This window comes from Miniopterus natalensis, chromosome 17 (genome assembly GCF_054644295.1).
Source record: "Miniopterus natalensis isolate mMinNat1 chromosome 17, mMinNat1.hap1, whole genome shotgun sequence".
Lineage (NCBI taxonomy): Eukaryota > Metazoa > Chordata > Mammalia > Chiroptera > Miniopteridae > Miniopterus > Miniopterus natalensis.
In genome coordinates this window covers 25,600,974-25,621,669 of record NC_142097.1, presented here as the reverse complement: position 1 = coordinate 25,621,669, position 20,696 = coordinate 25,600,974, and the positions used below count along the sequence as shown (strand labels likewise).

The window sequence follows — 20,696 nt, the reverse complement described above, 5'->3', positions numbered from 1 at the left end:
TACAGATTGTCACCCTTTTTCCATCAAGAGAGACCAGTAACTGTTGCAAGAGCCTGACAGGGCCCACCAGGCTCTCCCTTCCCTCAGTTCTACTGAGGCTGGGGGCTGTTTCCAGGGCAACCTGCAGAAGAGTCACTCAAACATGACACTCCTCTGCCTTTGATCCTCAGTGGCTCCCCATTACCCAAAACCACATCCAAGCTCCTTGGCCCAGCACCCTCTGCACCTGCCAATCTTTCAGCCTCAGCTCTGCTCGCTGCTCCCTTGCTTGGACCCTGCTGGGCAACACCAAATACATACCTCTGGGCATTTGCACATGCTGTTTCCTCGCCCTAGAATGCCCTCTCTCACCGGCCAGAGAAGCACCTACTTGTTTTCAGGACTCCAGTGGAAAGTGCCTTCCAATAAGAAGTCTTTCCTGCCCTCCCAGGGCCTCCTCTAGGACTGCTCAACACCAGAGCTCACCTCCACCAGGCCAGGAAGGGAAGCCTGGTCTCATCCTACTCTGGTTTACACACTAGCCTGGGACAGATTACATAACCACATTGAGCTTAGTGCCCTCATCTGTAAAATGGGAATTACCACTGTAACTGCCTCCTGGGGTTGTTACAAAACTGTAAGAATATATAGGAAGCATTTGGGGCAGTTCTTGTCACAGAGTAAGTGCTCAATAAATGTATATGTTAGTGTCATTCTCCCACTCAATTTTAAACTCCTTAAAAGCAGCAGTTCCTTATTCCCAGCACCTAGCACACAGTAGGTGCTTAACAAATATGTGTGGCAAGAATGAAGTGAATGAATGACGACTGCCATTTCTGGTTCAGATTTCTGCCTCCTCTGTGAGCTCACAGGCTAGGGTGAGGGGCCGGGAGCACAGAAACCACGTCTGTATTGATCAGCGATGCACCTGGTGTCAGGGCACGGGCCTGGTCAGAGGTACAGATGGGTGACTCTGCCTGGACTTGCTCTTCTTCCCTGTGTGGTCCTCTTGGCAGCAGTCAGGACAGTGGGAAAAGCCCTGGATGGGTCCAGCTCTAACTCAGCCTCCACATCTCCCTTTACTGGCTGAGGGTCAGGCTGCTGATGTCCCAGCACCTCCCTTCTCCAGCAGCCTGATCACAAAGTTTCTCATTCCTACGTGCTTCCCCCATCAACCTGAGAACTCCTGAAGATGGGGCTCCCCTTCTCGGGGCTCTTCACTCACCCCCACCTTCCCCCATACCTGAGCCCCTCCTTCCGCTGGGCTCCGTTCGGGGGGCTGCCTTCTGGCCGTGGGGGGCTTTGGGGGGCTTGTGGTCAGGGGTAGGGGCCGGGCCTGGGTGGGCCTTGCTCGCACAGTCCAGGTCAGGGATGGCCTTCAGCAGCTCCGCCTGCGTCTCCTCCAGCAGCCGGTTGATGTCCTTGGCGCTATACTGGGTCAGGGCTGCCCGCTTCTCCTCCCAGTCCCGCTCGGCAGCCTTAAGAGGAGGGGGCAAGAGTCAGGACTACAGGGCTGCCCTGCTCCTGGGCCTTTGGGACCTCAGCCCCTTCTCCCAGCTACACTTTCAAAGAACAGTAAAGGAAGCCCCACATTTGGTCCAGCCCCCCGAGGACCCGAGGACTTTCCCTTGAATATTACATGCTGCTCCGTGAGTCTGGAATGCTACCTTCTTTATATGCTACTCTCTTGATATACGTAGACCTGTTTTCGGACATTGTCTTCTGTTTCATTGACCACACAATCTATTCTTATGCTGACACCACACTGCTTTAATTATTATAACTTTATAATATGCTCTTCTGTCTAGCAGGATAAATGCCACCCTTAAGATGCTTCTCAGCCTTCCTTCTCCCCCAGGAAAAAGTATCCACACCACGTGGGCACTTCCAACCTAGGATGGGGGGAAGAGCGTGTGAGCCTAGCTGACCCCTACCCCGAGCCCAGTACCTCAACAGACACAGCCTTGTCCATGCTTCTCTTGCCAAGAGCGTCCAGGCCTTTGGTGGGGTTGCCCCCCTTGGGGGTAGAAGGGGCTCCCTCAGCTGGCCCACTCAGCTCATGGAGGTTTAATGGAGGGCTGGGGGGTGGCATTTCGAAGTCCAAGCTCTTATTGAAGTCAGTCTCAGCTGTCACTTTCTTAGGGGACTGGCTCAGGAGGTTGTTGGGGGGCGGCCACACACCCTCATCCACTTGCCTGGAGTTGGAAGAGTTAGGAGCAGCTGTGAGACCAGCAGGACAGTGGGCCCATGGAAAGGAAGCCTGGCCTGAGTGGGGCAGGGTGTAAGCAGGGGTCTGGGATATTGCAGGACTGAGGCAAGGGCCTGGGGAGGAGTGACTGCAGCGAGCGTTAAGGACAGTCAAGCCTATAACAAGTCAGAGTTGAGGTGTAGCTCCAGTTGGCACATCAGTGACCTTTAAAGAGGAGTCTGGATAAGGGGTCAGGCTGATCTATCAATCTGGGCCCAGTGTGTGACCCCATGGGAAATCAGAGGTCAGAGATAAGAGGTCAGGGATAGAATGACCTTCGGATCTGGGCCAGCATGTCTGTGACCCCACGACAGCGCTTGAGTAGCCCATCCAGGCGCTGAGGCTCCTCCTTCAGGAACTTCACTGCCTCTACCTCCACACGCAGCACTACCCGCATCTTGCTCTGCAGGCCTGGGAAGTGAGCTGAGGGGATAGGAAGGAGTTAGCCAGGGGTGGGGCAGCTCAGAGGACTAGGAGAATGGGCAACCGAAAGGGCAGTGCCTGGAGGGGCTGGCGGGGGTGCAGCAGGGACTCCCACCTGGACCAAGTGCCACATTCACTGGCCCCCAGGCTCACCCTTGAGTTCAGTCAGCGTCTCCCCGAGCTGTTTCAGCACCAGCGCCTTCTCCTCCAGCTCGGGCCCGGGCACCAGCCGGTGGTTGTGGGAGACATCCCTCTGGATCTTCTCCACCGACTTCTCCAGGTCACTGCAGCCACAGAGAGACCCTCTCAGTCCCTTCTGGCCCCAGCCCAGCCCCCTGAAATTGGGCAGCTGGAAAGAAATCAGGCCACCAGTCAGATCAAAATGAAAGCCATCCATCAGGCCACATGCCCAAGTGAAATCGGAAATGCCAAACCTCAGAGATGAGACTTGAGAAGAGCTCCCTAACAGGGGCCCTGGCTCTCCTTTTGAAGTTCTGATCTTTAGCCACATCAGCTCAAATCTTCCTTCCTATAACTTGCATCCTCTGACTCGCATTCTGCCAAGGAAGCACGAGAACTTGGCAGCCTTTCAGAGAGCTGGAGGCAGCTTCACGTGCCCCTAAAGGGTCTCTTTTCTTGCAGGGTGGCACTGCTGTTTCCACCTACTTTTCTCAAATGATCCAGACACTCAGCCTCTTTCTTTGAGGACAAAACTGCTTTTGATTTTCAACTGGCTTATGCTGAGCTTGTGTCATTTTAAACCCCACATCTTTCTAAAATGTAAATCAGACCAAGTCACCACCTCGTGTTGAACCTTAAATGGAACCCATCATTCTGAGGCTAAAATCCAAACGCTTCACGGAAGTCAAGAAGGGCATGAGGGTAGTAGCCGAAAATTTGGCTCCAGAGTCAGACAGACCCAAATTCCAGTCCCAGCTCTGCCCATGCCCGAGGAGAGATCTTAGACAAGTTACCTACTATCTCCAGGCCTCAACCCCCCTCATCCAAAACGTGGGGGTGGTAAGAGTTCCTCCCTCCTGGGGCCAATGTAAAGGTTAAATAAGCTAATGCAAATGGGAAAGGGGTAGCAAGGGGTCAGGCCCTGGGGACTGCTCTTATTTTCCCTCCAGTCGCATCTCTCGTCCTAGTCTGGCTTGCTCCTGTTTAGAACCATCCAAAATTTCTCCACAGTCCTTGTATGTGCTGTCCTCTCTGGGCCTTTTTAATGCCAATTCCTCTGCTTAGAATACTCCATTCAACCACACACACACCCACACACATGTGTGCACGTACACATGTACATATGACTAATTCCCATTCGTCCTCAGGTCTCAGTGGGAACCTCTCCCCTATTTCCTACACTTGGGGTTGGAGGTCTGCTCCCTGCTCCCCCACCCCCAGCCCCTGGAGCTCCTGTTTGCTGGACTGTGCAGCTCTAGGCAGGCAGGAACCATGCCTTCCCGAGTCATCTCCGATTCCCAGCACCTGGCAGGGTGCCTGGAGCAGAAGAGCTGTCTGGTAAATAATTGTGGGATGAATAATTAAGTGAAAGAAAGAACTGTTGATCTTGGTGGGACCTCAAAAAAAAAAAAAAAAAGGGAACAAGAAAGAAAGAACTGCTGCCCAGGTAGGTCATCTCGATTCTATACTCGAGTCACTGACATCCCTGGCCCACATGCGGGACTTTACATACATCCCTGTCAAATCCCATCTGCTGGATTTCAGCTCAACAGTCCAGGTGGAAATAACTTCTGAATCTCAGTTCTACCATCCAACAGATTTGCTCCCCCTCAAAGCTCTGTGTCATCAGCAAATCTTATCAGCATGCCTTATACATCTTCATCCAGCTAGTGGGTAACAAGACAGGCTGCTTTGGAGCCAAGGATAAAATCGTGTGACTCAGCACTACCAGTTAGAGCTATCATGCCCTAAGCACTTATTGTATGCCAGGTGCCACATTCCGCCCTTCCCTTTCATTGCCTTATTTCAGCGATTTTCAACCTTTTTCATCTCATGGCACACATAAACTAATTACTACATTTCTGTGGCACACCAAAAAATATATTTTTTGCTGCTCTGACAAAAAGGATATAATTTTGATTCGTTTACACCGGATGCCTATTGTTGTGTTGGTTGTTGTCATTTTTTTATCTGACAATCGAAGGGAAAAGAGGTCAGTGCCCCTGACTAAATAGTCAGGTATTGCATGTTTTAAAAATTCCTGCAGCATACTGGTTGAAAGTCGTTGCCTTATTTAATCCTCACAACAAATCTTGTGAGTGGGAACCATCATTTTGTCCAGGCTACACATAGACAAACAGTAGCTCGGATACCAGACTACATTTCCTAGCCTCCCTGGCAGTTAGAAGTGGTCATTCAACTGAGGTTTAGCCAACAGAACATGAGTGAAAGGGGTACATGCTATTTCTAGGCATGGCCCACAAAAGCCTCCCATGTAAGCTCTTCCATGCTCTTTTCCCCTTCACATTGGTTGAAAGACAATGACCTTGTTGGTGATCTTGGAAGACACATAATGAAGATGGCAACACCTCCATTAGCCCAAGTCCCTGAATGACTACGTGAAGGAGGGCCATTCCACTAACCCACCCAATACTGTTCCATGAGAAAGATATGTCTATTACTTTAAACCATTATATGATTTGTTATAGCAGCTACCCCAACTAATTAATTAGCCACCTTAACTAATACTACTGGCTTTGGCATTTTAAGAAAACAGGCTCAAGGAGCTTAAGTAACTTGTCATACAACTATTTTGTGGCAAAGCAGGATCTACTTGTGTGTGACTTCAGCTTGAGTTCTACTGCATCTCACTCCCACGCTGGACTAACATCACCCCACAGCCATCCACTGTCTCACCCAGCCCTTGCTCTGTCACACGGACAGAATAAGTCTCCTCTGCTTTGTGTGGCACCTGACTGGCTCAGGGCATGCCAGTTTTGTAAAATAATCACTCCCAAACATCACTCTGAGCAGGGAGAGACCCTCATTTAAAGGAGGACACAGGTAAGCCTTGAGGAGAAGACAACACTGCCACTCTCGGGCAGAAAGAACCAGCCCCTTCCCCAACCTTAGGCTCAATTAGCACCTAGATTTCGGGGCCTCTAACTTGGGCAGGCTCTGCAAATGAGTCCCTGACCAGACTAAGTCTAGATACTGGGATCAGAAAGCGGTTGGGCTTTGCAGACCCAGGTTTATTCTTAGAGAGGTGAAGAGGGGAGGGTCAGGACAGACCAGCTATATAATCTGCAGGGCCCTACACAAAATAAAAATTTTCCCCCTGGTTAGAAACTTAAGAATTTCAAGGCAGTGATAGCAGAGCACTAAACCAAGCACAGGGCCCTTAGGAGCATGGGGCGCCGTGTTATTGCACTGTCGCTGCCTACAAAGCCGGCCCTGGGTTAAGCCAAGTTAGGCTCCAGAGGCCAAAAGGTCTCAGTCAGCAGAGGCTGTCCCCAAGGGCAATGTCTACACAGAGCTCGAGTGCTTGGCTAGAAGAACAGGTGAGTGAGCCAAGCTGACTGAAGCACAGTATTGGCCTTAATTTCCTGCAAGAAGCCAGGGCAAGAAGAAAGGGCAGAGCAAAGCCAAGCAAGAGAAAGTGTACAGAGGTAACGAGGGGCCTGCTGGTCCACTTAATGCACCAGGGAGGCTGTGGGAGCTGAGCAGGTAAGGACCTCATGGCCAAGCTGGAGCCACTGCAGCGCTGGTCTGCAGCTCAGCCCAGACACCACCCCAAAAAGGAAGAGCCCCCTTCAAAGTGGATGGAGAATCCTGCCAGAAGCAATCTATCATCCCCCAAACTCTCTCAAGTGAGCAGTCTGAATAACAGGGCAGGGGGTAGTGAGTCTGTGTATTTCTGGAGAACCAAGGGCCCCAGGAAGCTGAGGACCAGACACTCATATGACAAAAGCATAAATCCGCCCTTTCATTTCTTCTGCCTCTGTGCTTTTTTATTTCCTTTTCTTTCCCTTTAATGTCTCAATAAAGTGGTTTTTTTAAAAAAATTCCAACCCAGCTCCTATGTGTTGAGTGAAACGGGGCAAGGAAAGGACAGAAAAGTCAGGTATTAGAATAGTGGGTGGGGGTGGGGGGATGGCAGCTGCCAGTCTACTTGGAGATCTCACCGAAGCTGTCACTAAGCTTTCACACCTGGAGTGATGGGGTGGCTGCAGCCAGCTTACTTACAAGTGGGATGACCCTTTATTTCATCTCAGCCACAGGGGCCATGGGAGTCTTTGCACACATACCACCAGGCTGTGTGGGCTCAAGGCTGAGGAGCAGGGGCACCCTTGCAGGAGGTACAATCCAATATGACTTGGTAAGGAAGCTGGGCTCATCTGAACAGTGTCTCCTGGCTCCCTGAGTCATTGGCTAGTTGAACCCTAGCCCCCTCTGGAAAGAACTGCAAAAGTCTTAATACTGAGCACAAGTGAGGAAGCCACAGCACAGAGAAGGACAGAAACTGCCCTGATCACACAGCCTCTCGGTACTGGAGCTGGACCTCAGGTCCCTTGAGCCCTGTGCCACCAAGAGAGAGGCCAAAGGAAGGAGCAGGGCCTCTGTCTCTGACAAGGGAAGGTTGCAGTGGGGTGGGTGTCATCACTGCTCACACAGTAGACAACAGTGAAAGGTAGCTTCTTCCTTCAACGGTGCCAGACAATCGAATCTTGGCCAGACAGCTATTTGCTAAATTTGGTTCAGAGGACTATCTTCTGTTAACTCTTCCACGTCTAAGCATTTGGGGGTGGGGTGTTCTCATTCCTTCTGGAAAAGCTAGAGCTGTACTAGGACGGGGGTGGGTTTTTTCCTTGACTGTACCTGGTCTCAGAGATCAGGGAATTGGAGTGCTGGCAACTGTGGCTGGTCAGCACCAAGCTAACCAAGCTGGCAACACCTGAATGGTCCACCTGAATACTCTACTGGAAGGTCAGTTTACACAGATCACAGGCCAGAATAAAAGCAAACAGAGTGCAGAGTGAAATCAAGCAGCTGGCCACATGAAAGTAAGGCTGCAGGTCACGGGGTGTCCAGACGGTGGACCATTAGGAAGAAAGACCATAGCAAAAGCAGGCATCAAGCCAGAAAAAAAGAAATCAGGAATTGAGCCAGGTGGTCAAAGGTTTGTGGGTCACCGAGAAATCATGCCACACATAAGGAAATTAGGCTTTAGAACGGACCAACGTCACCTGTGACTCAGAAGGAAGGGAGCTGCGCCTCCCAGTGAAACCAGGTTGCTCGCCGCCCAGGCCGCACCCACAGCCCTCCCTCCGCTGCAGGGCCCAGCCTCACTTGAGCTGCTGGGTAATGAGCTCCTCGTCGTTGAGGTAGCGCAGCCGCTCCTCCTCCACCAGGGTGCGCTGTCGCTGCAGCGGGTCCTCGTGCCGCCTCGCCGCCTCCGACACGCGCATGCTCAGCTCCGCCTCCGTGCCCTTCAGCAGCGCGCGCAACGACTCGAGGTTTTGAAGCTGCCGAACGCAGATGGACCGATGGACCGGGGTGGGAGGGGATGGAGGCACGCATCAGGGAAAGGGCCAGAAAGAGGCAGGCAGAGGACAGCCCGATGCCGGGCGGGCTCCACAGCAGATGCGGCTGCTCGGCTGTGGCCGTTAGCAGCAGCGAAAGGGTGGGATGGTGCGGGGCAGAAGCCAAGGGCTAAGTTCTGGAGAACAGAGGCGGGAGGAGGAAGGCATGGGAACAGTGGCGGGAGGGGTGCTGAGTTGGCCCATGCAGAAGGTGCGGCTGCATGACTGTGAACGTGAGCAGCAGCGAAAGGGTGGGATGGTGGGGGGCGGAGGACAAGGTTACTGTGCTGGGGAAATACAGAGGCAAGGAGAACAGGGTATTTGGGGGACAAGGAGTGGCCCTATGGGGGCCCTGCCGACCGTGGCTGTGGCTTCGATGGACTCAAGCACTGAGTTTCCGTGACTGGGACGGGTAGACTAACTTAACCCTGGAACCCAGTTCTAAGGCCAAGTTGGGGTAATGGTGGGGGTGGGGGAGATCTTATCTGTTGCCCAGATGGCAACTCTCTGCCCCCCCTCCAACCTGTCTCTGCTCATTATTCTCACCTGACGGGCTCTAGGGCCCTCTGGAGGAGCGGGCACAGCGATGCCAGGCTCCTGACTGGTGGGACCATCTGCCAGGCGGGGCGGGCGGGGAAGCTGAGGGGATCTGGGGGCAGGGCTTCCGCCCCTGGGAGGGGAAAACGGACTTCCCTGGGTACTGACGGGGAGGCGGATCAGCGGCTGGATGGGGGTTCCAGGAGAGCGGTGAGGATTCCGGGACGCGGAAGGGCGGCGGAGGGGTGGGGCTCGGTGAGAGCACAGAGACTGAGCAAGGGGCAGAGCTCAAGGACGGGAAGGGGAGAAAGCGTTCGGAGAGGGGCCCAGTGAGCGGCGAGGGACTCGGCGAAGCCGGTAGGGGATGGGGCGGGACTTATGGGAAAAAGTTTCGGCCCAAGTGGGTGGGTTCTGAGGGGGCGGGGCCCGGGGCAAGGCCCGGGAGGGGGCGGTACCTGGAGCTTCCTCAGTTGCTGAAGCTGGCCGCGCAAGTCGCTCGTGCTGTTCTGTAGACCACGCAGGTGCAGCTGCATCTGCAAACGGCTGATGGCAGCGGGCTGTCCGGCAGGGGTGCTGCTGGCTGAGGGTGGGGGGGGGCCCGACACTGGGGTGGCCCCGCTGCTCCGGCTGCCTGATCCGCAGGCTGCAGAGGGACCACGAGGATGGGAGAACCAACCATGAGCTTGGAGGGGTTGAGGCAAGGTCCCCCCCCACACACAGTAGCGACAGAGGCACGTGGCTCTGACTCCCCTGCCCCAGATAGTAGTCAGCTCTTCTGTGGGGAGCCAGTGCAAAGACATCTTGGGCTAAGGTGACTACTCATTTATCCTTTCAAGCCTGGTATAGCTATTGTTTACAGATTGGTAATCTGAAGCTCAGAATTTAAGGACCTGTGGGGGAGGAGGGGTCACTCACGTGCTGAGGGTGTGGCTGCTCCATTGGAGCCTTCAATCTTCTCACTGTAGCACAGGGGAAAAGATGGCCATCAGAGGGTCCAGGCTGGCCCCAGACAGTCATAGCTGGGTGAGACCTTAACATAATCTCCAGTCCCATGACCTCAGGATGGAGTCCCAGAGAAGGGAAGGGACTCACACCCTGAGTCACATGGTGAGACATTGGCAGAGCTGAGCCCAGGGCTCCTGCTGCCCACTTTCCCTTCCTCTTGCGCCAACCACAAGCCCTGACTGGTGTTGGGAGAAGGGCCTCACCTGGGGGTCTCTGGCTCCGAACCTCGTAGCAGGGCACTCTGCACTAGGCCTGTAAGGCTGGCAATCTGCTTCTCCATGGCCTCCATTCGCTCCCTGAGGAGAACGGTGGCTTTGAGCAAACCCTTCTCTAGGCATGGGGTCCCTTCTGCCCAGCCCCCCATTACTAACATTGAGAATTGGAGGAAATACCATTCCCTCCAGCCACCAGCACAGACAATTCAAAGTGCCCCAACACCTAAGGATCAAGCCCACGGTCCCCTCCCCCCACCACCACCACCATATAACATTGGTAAGCTTGTCTCTACCTGACAGTCACCCCCTCCCTCTGCAGCCTCATCTCTCACCAGTGGTTCCCTAATGGGCCCCACCCTTGACTCTCAGAGCCTCCACATGTTTTCCCTTTGTCTGGTATGCCCTCCTCCCTAACTCCTCTCTGAAGCTACCCCAGAGTCCCAGCAGCCTCCAGGAGTCCCTGTACACCCTCCCAAGGGAAGTAAAAGCATTTTTAGTGTGTCTCCCCCACTAAACAGGACAGAACTGGGTTTGCCCAACTTGGCATTGACAGTGTCCAGTGCACTGCCTGGACACATTCACAGAGAGCTCTGTAAATGTAAATCAGTTCTTACCTCTCAGCAGCACTGCCTGAGGGCAGAGGGGGACAGGTCAGTGCCCTGGTTACCTCCTCCAGCCCTGCATTCTTAAGAAAGAACTGAATGATGGGCAAGAGTTCCCCAAATCGGAGGCTACCTAACTGAATATGGCCCTCTCTCCCCATCCCTGTTTCTTACCAGCACCCCCTCCCTGGTGAACTTCAGCAGGCCCTGTGCTGGACAGCTCTCGGCTGCAAATTCTGTCTGGGCAGGAAAGGCGCTAAAGTGCCGGTTCAGCCTTGATTTTGGTTGCGGAAATAGGTTCAGGGAACAGATGCAAACCCAGGCCTCCAAAGTCCTTGTATAGGACCCTTCTGTCTTGTAGACAGGAGGAAAATGGAATGTCCCTCTCTCAATTGCCTTCCCTGCTACATGCAAGATACTCTGACAACCCCGCTAGACACTCCAGGTCTACAAAGGACTCCAGGGTCTCAGAGTCCAGAACACAACCCTGCCACAACCTGCAGTGCCCCCTCTCCATCCCACCCCATGACCCTGAGACCTCACGAGCGTCCCTTACCTAGTCTCTGTGTCCTTTGCTGGCACAGGAGGCCCGAACCCAACGAGCGGGCGCTCCCCAGGCCCGGGGAAGAGCTCAGGAGGGGGGACTCCGGCCGTCGAGGCGCCCCCTGCACTGCGGGTCTTGCCTCCGGGGCTCTCTGCGAAGACGGATGAGGAGCCCGAGTCTTTGCGGAATGATTGGCGCACCGGCGAGCCGCGGCTAGGTGGCCCCGAGTAGGGACTGTGCGGCTGCGGGGGGCCTCCGGGTGGCGCTGCCACGTCGGCCAGCTTCTGCGGCGAAGAGGGTGGCAGACGGAAGCCATAGCCGTCGCCGTAGAGAGGACCGCCGCCCGCTGCCTTGTACAGGGAGTCCTCCAGGTCGGACTGCAGCGCGGCGGCCGAGTAGGTGCTGAGCGAGCGCACCGAGCCGCGCTTGTAGAGGCCGCCCGCACCCGGGTAGGCGAACGGGTCTCCGGGGGCCCCGGCCAGGCTCAGGCGTCCCTCGTGGAGCAGCCCGTAGGGGTCGGCGTAGAGGCCCTCACCCTTCACCAGCACCATGCCACCCGCCTTGCTCGCCAGGTCCTCGTCCGGCTTCACGTCGCGCCGCTCAAGGATGGCGCTGGGGCTGGGGCTGACGCCCTGGGCAGCGGGGGCGCCCCCCAGGCGCTCTGCCGCGTGGTGCACTGGGCTGCCAGCGTAGGAGGGCGGGCGCCCCCCAGCGTAAGAGAGGCGCGAGCGCGACGGGGAGCCCGACGGCAGCCCGGACGGGAGCCCGGACGGCAGCCCGGGCGGCGGGGAGCAGGACGCCAGGTGCGGCGCCGGCGATAGGTTGTTGAGGCGCCGCGTAGGGGACGACTCCCTGGATGCATACACCATCTCTCTCTGTGCGGAAGACAGTTCCGGAACCCCACAGGGCTGGTCACAACGGGGATCCCTTGCTTGAGGAGCATCTCCCCCCCCCACACACACACACATACACTTAGGAAGTCCCTTCTGTTCTCTGCCTTCCCTCGGTCCTGCTGCATCTTGGGACCCTCTCCCATCAAGGCTCCCAGAATGGAGGAAGAAGTGGCAGATGGATGGGCACCAGAGGGGCAACCCGCAGCCCACCCTATGGTGAGGGGCAGGGAAGCCCAACGGGAAGGAGTGGTTCCTGGAAGAGTCCATCTAGAATATCTAGAGGCCTGTTGGAGCAATCCTGAGTGGACGGCGGGGGGGGGGGGGGAGGAGTGGCGGGGGAGGGACTCCTCCGTGACCCCAAAATTAATGGAGGCCTCCTCTGCTTCAGCCTCTAAGTTCCTTTCTCCAAAGCTGGCCCTGATCCCTGATGACAAGGGACTGTGCTCCAGGACCACATTTTCCCAGCCTCCCCAATGCCCTGGGCACCCCCAGCCATACCCGGAGGTCCCCGTTGGTGAGGTGTGAGCCAGGGAAAGCGGCGTAGAGTGGCTCCTTCCTATAGATCTTGATAATACTGCGGTCCTGGATGTCCCTGGAGGGCGGGAGGAGGTTCAGAGGTCACCATCCCCCAGCCCTGTGTTAAGGGGGGCAACTAGTCCAGGGGGAGGGAAGAGGGGTGGCAGAGGGGCCAAGAGCCCCAACTCCTCCCTAACTCCTTGCTCAGTGGATCTCATGCCTCAGGCCACCTGCCACCCATACACACACCCAGCACCCTCCACCCCGTCCACTTCCTCGGCCTCAGGGCCAGTTTCAGGTTAGCCCAAGACTGGGAGAACCAGCCGAGGCGGACGATTTATAGGGGAGGGGGCGGGGCGGGAGGGCTCCGGAGGAGAGAGGAAGGGCTGCGGTCGGGTCAGGAGGGGGCTAGGGAATGGCCTTCAAGGTCAAGCCCCGCGCGGAGGGGGAGGAGCGGAAGCCCACCATCCCCCCCCCCCGGGGCCACGCCCACCGGACGTCCTCTAGCTCGTAGAAGACGTTGCGAGCCTCGTCTTTGATGAGGATGGCGGTGTTGGGCGACTTCAGCATGCCCATGGTGAGCTTCTGCGGGAACATGTGCGCGATGAGTGCGTGCAGCGTGTCCAGGCTGCTGACCTCGTGCGTGATGTGCACGCGCCGAGTCTCTTCCCCGAACTGCAGGAACAGCACCCCTGCGGAGGAGACGCTGTCAGTGCCGCCGCCGCCGCGCCGCCGGCCGGGAGAGCGAGGGCGGCCTGCGGGAGCCGGGCCGGGCGCGCAGAGGCAGGGTCTGAGCCCGGACGCTGGCCCCGAGTGCAGGTGCACCCAGGCGCTCCGCATGCCGCCGGCCTCCCAGGGCACCTCCTTGACCCCAGGCAGGCTGGAGCCTGGACGAGGCAATGGAACTGGGGCGAGAGCAGGAGGGACAGAAACTGGGGGGGAGGCGTTGCTGAGGAGGAAAGAGGTGAAAAGGGTATGAAGTAAAGGGGGGCTGCTGAAGAGGGGGAGCGAGAGGGCTAAAGGAGAGAGAGATGGGGCAGGGGATGCTGGGGAGGAGAGAGGGCTGGGAGAAAGGATGGAGAGGTGAGGAGAGGGCTGGGAAGAGAAACTGAGGAGGGAGAGGCTCGGAGGGGAGGAGGTGGCTGGGGTGGAGAGATGGGGAAGGGAGGCAGAGGCTTCTAGGAAGGCGGCTGAAGAGAGAGGCGCGGTCAAGGGGCTGAGGAGGGTTATGGGCCAGCCGAGCAGAGGGAGGAGCCAGGGGCTGGGAGGAGAGTGGCCGGCCCGCAGTACCTGGTGAGCGCAGCTTGGTCTGGCTGGCAGATCGGGAGAGGGGCAGGCTCTGTCGGAAGCGGTTCATCCTACTGAAGCCCAGAGGCAGCTCGGCCTCAGACATGGTCTCCAGCGACTCAGCTGAAGCGTAGGACAGCTTGGCCGCCTGGTCTGCCAGCCCTGGCTGTGCTCCCTGAGTGTGGCGTGAGCTGCGGGTCTGCAGGGGCAAGGCAGATAAGAGGAATGGAGCGTGAGCCCTTCGCTCTGCCCACTGCCCCCACCCAGGCCCAGGGAACCCCACCAGCCAGCGACAGACACACAGGAGGGTCTCTTGGATTCCAGACTTGGCTATGTGGCTGCAGGGAGTTCCCAACCTCTTGGGGCCTTGGCCTCCCCGCGGCACCCAGCAGGTAAGGAGTGGGCAAAGAACTCAGGCACCCTGGGAAGCCAGACAAGAAACCATCTGAGCAGGAACCATGGGCACACCCGCTATTTTAAGCTTTCAAAGAACAGCAACAACACAGATTTGTCACTGAGGTGAGCAGGAGGATCGTTGAGCAAATTGAGGCATTAGTTCCAGACATTAATTAAGCGGCGGGTTTGTGAGCGGCGAACTTATCCTTCGTGGAGTTCAGAGGGTTGGGTTGGGAGCAGAAGGCAGAAAGCAAAGAGAACTAGGGGACTCCAGGATCCCAGCTCTGGGGGACTGGGGTATGGGCCCTCACTGAGCTGGGCACAATGTCCTTGACTTAGGTCACTGGGTAAACCATCCCAAACCCCCTAAAGCCAGCTGGACCCCAGTTTCAGACAGATGGCCTGCCTATTACATGCAGTGTACATGCTAAGCCTGGTGAGATCCACACACACACATGGCATAAGTGCTAGGCCTTAGCCCCTCCCTGCAAGGCACATGCTGCCACACAGCCAGCCAGCTAGCCCCCCCAAACTCCCCTGGAACCCAGCATGGCAGCATCTTGTCTCAAAGCTACAGATGAAGGTAATATCTGGCTGGGGCTAGGGAAGGGTGTCACCCAGTGACCACTCCCTACCCCGGGAACAGTTTGATTACTCTCTCTGTGGGGAAGGCGTCACCATGATTTCTATTGCCTTAAAGAGCCTACTCTGGGCTGAAGGCTAGGGCTGTCACTCAACCACAGCTCCTGCCAGTCTGCCTCAGCCCGTCCTCTCAGACCTGATCATTGTGAGAAACTCATTTAAGGGAGAAAGATAATGAGATCTATGTCATCCCATGTTATATATATGATATACACATATGTATTATATATTCATAAGTTATCAGGAAAAAATCATGCTGCCAAAGCAAGCACTCTTTTTACTTTATACATTTTCCTACTGGGCAAATTTTGCACAATCAGAACATACCACTTTTATAATTTTAAAAAAAACACACAAACAGCAGTAAAAGTACCTCTAAAAAGGAATAATTTATTCTCCTCCCCAGCCCTGTTGTTCCCCAAATCCTGAGTAACCCCTAATTAATCTCCATCTTCACATTAACTCAATTAAATGTTCCAATCGGATTAGCACTCTTGAAAAGAGAGAGCATCTTCCTCTGATGGGCAATGTGCCCAGCTGTCCCCAAAATGGCCTCAAGGGTTCAGGGATGTGGAAGGACAGATTTGGGGACCTCAGGGGGCATCCAGCCTCAAGTACAATGCCTTGACCAGTGGATGCGCATGGATCTAGGGAGGAGGAAGGCAGTGTAGGAACTGAGGGGGGAGGAGAGGAGGACAATAGGATGCCTGTGCCCAGACTTTGGACCCCAAAGTTCATATCTAGGCTGACCACCAATGCCAGCCTGTGCCCTTCTCTGTCACCTCAGCCCCGAGGCAGTGTGGGGAACCCTGTCTGGTCTGGTGGTCATAAGGTTGCCAGGCAACTGCAAGGTCAGTGGTTGCCAGACTGGTGTGGATGAGGGGATACAGAGTTCAGGCAGAATGAGCAGCTAGCAGGGATGCAGAATAGGGGGTGTCTGCAGTGGCTGGGGGGGCCACAAGTGAGGTGCCAGTAAGAAGATGGAACAGGGCCAGAGCAAAGGTGGGGCAGGGATCCTAGAGACTGCTGACTCCTGAGAAGGCAGGACCCTGCCCAGAGGAGCCTGCAGGAAGAGATGCCCACATTCTCTGCCCTATCAGTTCCTGTCTCCATCCTGGCCCCATGGGCACCTTTCTAGTCTCACAGCCTTTGTAGAAAACCCTCTTGAGAAGAGAGAAAGCCTGTTTTCACTTCTCTCCATCCCTGGAATTAGAACAGGGCAGAGAAAAGTGAGACATCCAGAAGGACTTCCCGATTAGGAGGGAGATGGCAGGAAAACAAAACAGCAATTCAAGCAGAGTTTCCCAAAGGTAGGAAAGGGGCTGCCATGGGAAGCTGCGAGCACCTGTCACTGGAGATGTTCCAGGGAGCCAAGGACTCCTCATCTGAGATCAGGCAGAGGGAGCCTTGAGTGGAGGCCAGCAGACTAGGATCTGAGGTTCCCAAACATTCTCGACAGGCTGGGACAGAATCATTTGGGAACTTTTTTTTATTTTTTTATTTGAGAGAGAGAGAAAATTGTTGTTCTACTTATTTATGCATCATTGGTTGATTCTTGTTTGTGCCCTGACTGGAGACAGAACCCACAACCTTGGCTTATCAGGACGATGCTCTAACTAACTTAGCTACCCAGCCAGAGCCTCATTTCGGACTTTTAAAAACACTTTTGAGGATCCCATATTCACTAAATCAGAATCTCTGAGGGTTGGGGCCTGGGGTTCAAGATTTCTGACAAGTTCCCAGGGTGATTCTGACTTGGGAATCAAGTTGGCGTCCATGACTCTAATAGTGAACGAGGTAGGCAGGCTACCACGTAGCGCTCCCTATGAGCCAGGCACTGTGCTTGGGACATGCAGTGTCTCATTTCTTCTCTCTTCACAACAGCTCTATGATGCAGATATTGTTGTGCCACTTTACAGAGGAGAAACTGAGGCCCAGGGGATTATGTAACTTGGCACAGGCCACCTAGCTAGTTAGTAGCAGACTGGAATTCACCACCAGGTGGTCTGGCTCTTGGATTAAACCACTCCACTCCACTGCCTCCTCCAGAAAGACTACGCCTGATGCCATGATTCTATTCCATGATTCTCTGATTCAAGGAAGTCCTCTCTCTGGCAGATTACATGCAAACAAGATGACACTGGGGAGTCTGGGATGGACACCTCCCACCCCCTGTCATGAGGCTTGAGACTTGAAGGGCTGGAGACTGTAGGATACAAGTAGCAGCCTAACTTGGTTCAGCTCTGGGCCTGGGTGCCAGGGAAGATGGTGGAGGCGCCTGAAGGTGCTCTCCCAAGGGTCCATAGGATGCCCTTGGAGGGGCAGACAGCTCCGTAGCTGTAGATATTCCAGCTCCCCACAGTGGAAAGTAAGAGCAGGATGAGGGACCCATCATAGTCACAAGGCCTCCCTGGAAGATGAAGCTCCAGGATCTGAGTTCAGAGAACAGGACCCTCAACAAGATTATGGGATCCAGGCCCCTACCTCAGAGCCAGCAGTCCTGGCCTGGGAAAAAGCCTGAGTATCCCCACTCAGATCCCCAGCAAGGGTGGCCCAAATTCCGACATAGGATCCACAATCCCCTGGCAGGTGAACTCAGACTCTCAAAGCAGCAGCCACAGCTTGCAGCCCCAAAGCCCTCCACCCACAGCAGAAGGTCCCGTGCAGTAGCACACCCCTGTGCAAAGCATGTGCAGGGAGGGGTAGGGGGAAGAGCACATGCAGTTGTCATGGAAGCAGAAGCACCACACACTGACCTTGAAACTCCAGTAGTTTGGCTGCTGATGGAAATAAGAGAAGAGATGGTTATGAGGGGTTGGGAGAGGAGAGTAGGGGCAGGGGTAGGTTAGAGACCTTTGGAGCTCAGCACTGGGCCCTGGGGCATGGGCCCTAACCCTCCCAGGAGCAGGAATATGCTATGCCTGGTATATCCCATTTTCTACTGAGACCCAGTATGGCCCTGAGCAGGCTCCAGGCCTACAAGTCGGGGTGGGGAGAACCATTCCAGATATTTACAAGCCAAGCATTCTAGTCACAGTAACTGTCCTCAGAGAGTTATAGATGGGGAAAGGTGCCGATGACTGTAATACAGGGAACCCACAAGACCCTGACTGAGATGAATCGGAGCTGCAGGGTCAAGGAAATAGCATCTGGTTATGGTAGGACAGGGAAAACTTCCCAGAGGAGGTGGCAATTAAGCTAGGTCTTGAAAAACGAGCAGCTCAGATTGGGAAAAGTCATGCTGAGCAGAGGGGACAGCATGGGCAAGTGCCCTGGGGCAGGCAAGCAGAGAGTGTGTTGAGGGAATTGTCAGTTATCCAGTTTGGCTGGTGCAAGCCCTGGGGAAGTAGCAGATTAGGCTACAAAGAGGGGCTGGGGTCAGATGAGTGGGCTTAAATGCTGAGCAAAATCATGTAGACTTAACAGGTTGGATGAGCAGAAAGCATTTGAGTGAAGCACCGTGGGGTCAGAACGGGACGCCAGGAGGGTTGATGGGGTCGGTAGTGGAAGAAGGAGGCCTGGGACCAAGGCCAGGGCAGGGAGGCCTGTTAACATGATCGACCTGGATTATAGAGAAAGGTGGACAGATGCCAGTCACCTTACAGCACTGGGCAATGGATGGGAGCCACGGGCAACAGAGGGAGTCGGGGAAAGTGGGAGCATGGGCAACACCTTGTAGCCGGGTAAATGAAAGAGGAGAGCTCCTTGAACCCCTAAAATGGGGGGCTCAGATTCCTCCTCATTCACAATAACCTAGGGTCACCCTGCCTTCCTTGGAGGCCAGAAGGCTCTTTCAGATTGCTAAGGACAGGAAGGAGTGGCCCGGGGCCTGGTCAGTTCTTGGCAAAGCTGAGGGCACCCTGCTGACCGGTGCCAGCCTCAGCAGGAAGACAAGAGGCAGCAGATGGCCTGGCCCTGGGGTGCCTGGCACCAGCAAACAAGATTCCCCAAGCCTCAGAGCCCCTGGCAGAGGAGAGGGACACTGAGGGCCCCCAGTGGGAGAAGAAAACAACATCAGGGCATCCTGGGCCATCTGAATGCTTTAATGACAAAGAGGAGTTGGACTGGGCTGAGTGGAGGGGCCTTGCTGGAATGGAGGCTTGCCCTGAGTTAGACCTGTAGGGTGGGGGCGGGATAAAGAAGTTCACCCTTCAAGGCCACCCTCATCTATCCCCATCTGAGCCACAGTCCCCAATTTTCCCTAGGCACTGGCTCCCAGAGATGCAAAAATAGTGACATGGCAGGCAGGGGAAGGGGACAGCAAAGTCTGTGTCTTAGCCAGTGCCTGGAACAATCTATGGACACATGCCACCCCCATTGGTACCAGGGGATGCCCACAGGTGCCGAGGGGAAGGGAGGCGAGGGAAGGAGCTAGAGTAACAGGCTCTTGCCACAGCTGCCTGTGGCCTTGGGAAGGGGGGCGGCAGAGAGAGTGGACACATGGGGGGCAAGCAGAGCCAGGCGGAGAACACAGGAAGGCTTATGATGAGAGTCATGCCTGCAACCCCAGTGATGACGGGCGGTTCTGCAGAGAAGGCTGCTGTCCCTCATCCACCACCACCGTTACACTGCGTACACAGGGCCTGGCAACACGCAGGCCCCACGGTGAGCCCATGCACAGACTCTTAGGCATCCTTGTTAAGGACATCACCACAATCACACCCGGAACAACAAAACACATCCACAAAAATACATAAGCCCTTGGAGAGAATCCCTGCACAGTCAGAAGCAACCCCAGAAACAAGCAAACTCAGAGACAGAGATATTCATACATAGACTACCCCACTCATACACAAACACGTATACACTCCCAGAGGACCCTGACTTGCTCACACACACTGCCACAAGCTCCACTCCAATCACAAACATAGAGGCACTGGCGCCTTCACACACACCCCAATGTCCCCCACAGAGTCACAGAAACACGCAGAGCCATGGACATCCACTCACACGTATGTACATAGACACACATTAGATGCAGAAGCACACAAAGCAGTACACGCACATACAAAGAGAAAGTCTCATCCCTCCTTCCCCCCACTAGCTAGGTCAGGTGCCTCTGGCCACTTCAGCCATTGTCTCATGCCTATGATGTCACAGACATCATGTGTCAAGTAGATGCACTCCTGATTCAAAAAAGGCAGAAGACGCCCCATCCAGCCCCCAATGTCAACACATCCAATACAGTATGTGCAAATGGTTAGGGCCCACCTCATGCCTCTGGGAGGGAGACGGGGATGGGACCTGTCCACAGCCACGCCGGCTATGCCCTCAACATGGGCCTACCTCGGGGTCCCAAGGCGAGGCACATCCATGGGGCAGTCAGACCTGCAAGGGAGGGGTTACAAGCTGGGGCCAGGGGAAAGGACTGGGTGGCATCAGTGCCACAGGAAAAGGCAGCCAAGTCCCACTAGAGGGTAAAGATGGAAGGGTTGCTTCATTTGTGCTTGGTGAACTTGGAGTGAGGCTACAGTCAGAGTCCTGGGACTTCGGGCTCCGGTCTAGAGCACGCTGAGTGGATCCTGCCCATTGTCCTCTCTGGAAAGTGGGAAGATTGATCCTCTTTCACGTTGGTCCCATCAGGAGTGAGACAGTCTCCTGGCAACTCAGTGTCCTTGGAGGGGGGAAACCTAGGAGAAGTATCCTCGGGGATGCTGTCCATCCCCTGCCTCTGTCTCTTTCCAGGGTGTTAAACCCATGGGACAGCCTTGGGTTACAGAGCAGAGGGCTCCACCCCTGTTCACTAAGGTGGGGCTCTCCCCATCCAACCTCCAGCACCCTTCACCTCCTCCCCCTTTTCCTGGCTGGCTCTCCTGCCATGCCCATCCCAGTGCCTGGTATATAGCAGACCCTCAACAAATCTTTG

General features: G+C 55.3%; 1 protein-coding gene across 3 annotated transcripts in view; it reads right to left on the bottom strand.

Moving 5' to 3' along the window:
* The window catches only part of SRCIN1 (SRC kinase signaling inhibitor 1), a 65,099-nt gene that overhangs the window by 12,729 nt on the left and 31,674 nt on the right, over positions 1-20,696 (bottom strand). For 2 of the 3 annotated variants that reach the window (XM_087825618.1, XM_087825619.1), the window contains 13 exons: positions 17,587-17,610; positions 13,796-13,991; positions 12,999-13,197; positions 12,488-12,581; positions 11,109-11,971; positions 9,939-10,031; positions 9,646-9,689; positions 9,186-9,373; positions 7,961-8,136; positions 2,804-2,934; positions 2,503-2,650; positions 1,928-2,174; positions 1,223-1,457 (listed from right to left, as the gene is read on the bottom strand). In XM_087825618.1, the coding sequence (XP_087681744.1) occupies positions 1,223-1,457; positions 1,928-2,174; positions 2,503-2,650; positions 2,804-2,934; positions 7,961-8,136; positions 9,186-9,373; positions 9,646-9,689; positions 9,939-10,031; positions 11,109-11,971; positions 12,488-12,581; positions 12,999-13,197; positions 13,796-13,991; positions 17,587-17,610 (2,638 nt within the window). The remainder of the gene's footprint in view (positions 1-1,222; positions 1,458-1,927; positions 2,175-2,502; positions 2,651-2,803; positions 2,935-7,960; positions 8,137-9,185; positions 9,374-9,645; positions 9,690-9,938; positions 10,032-11,108; positions 11,972-12,487; positions 12,582-12,998; positions 13,198-13,795; positions 13,992-17,586; positions 17,611-20,696) is intronic. The other variant, XM_087825620.1, reaches the window with a different exon arrangement.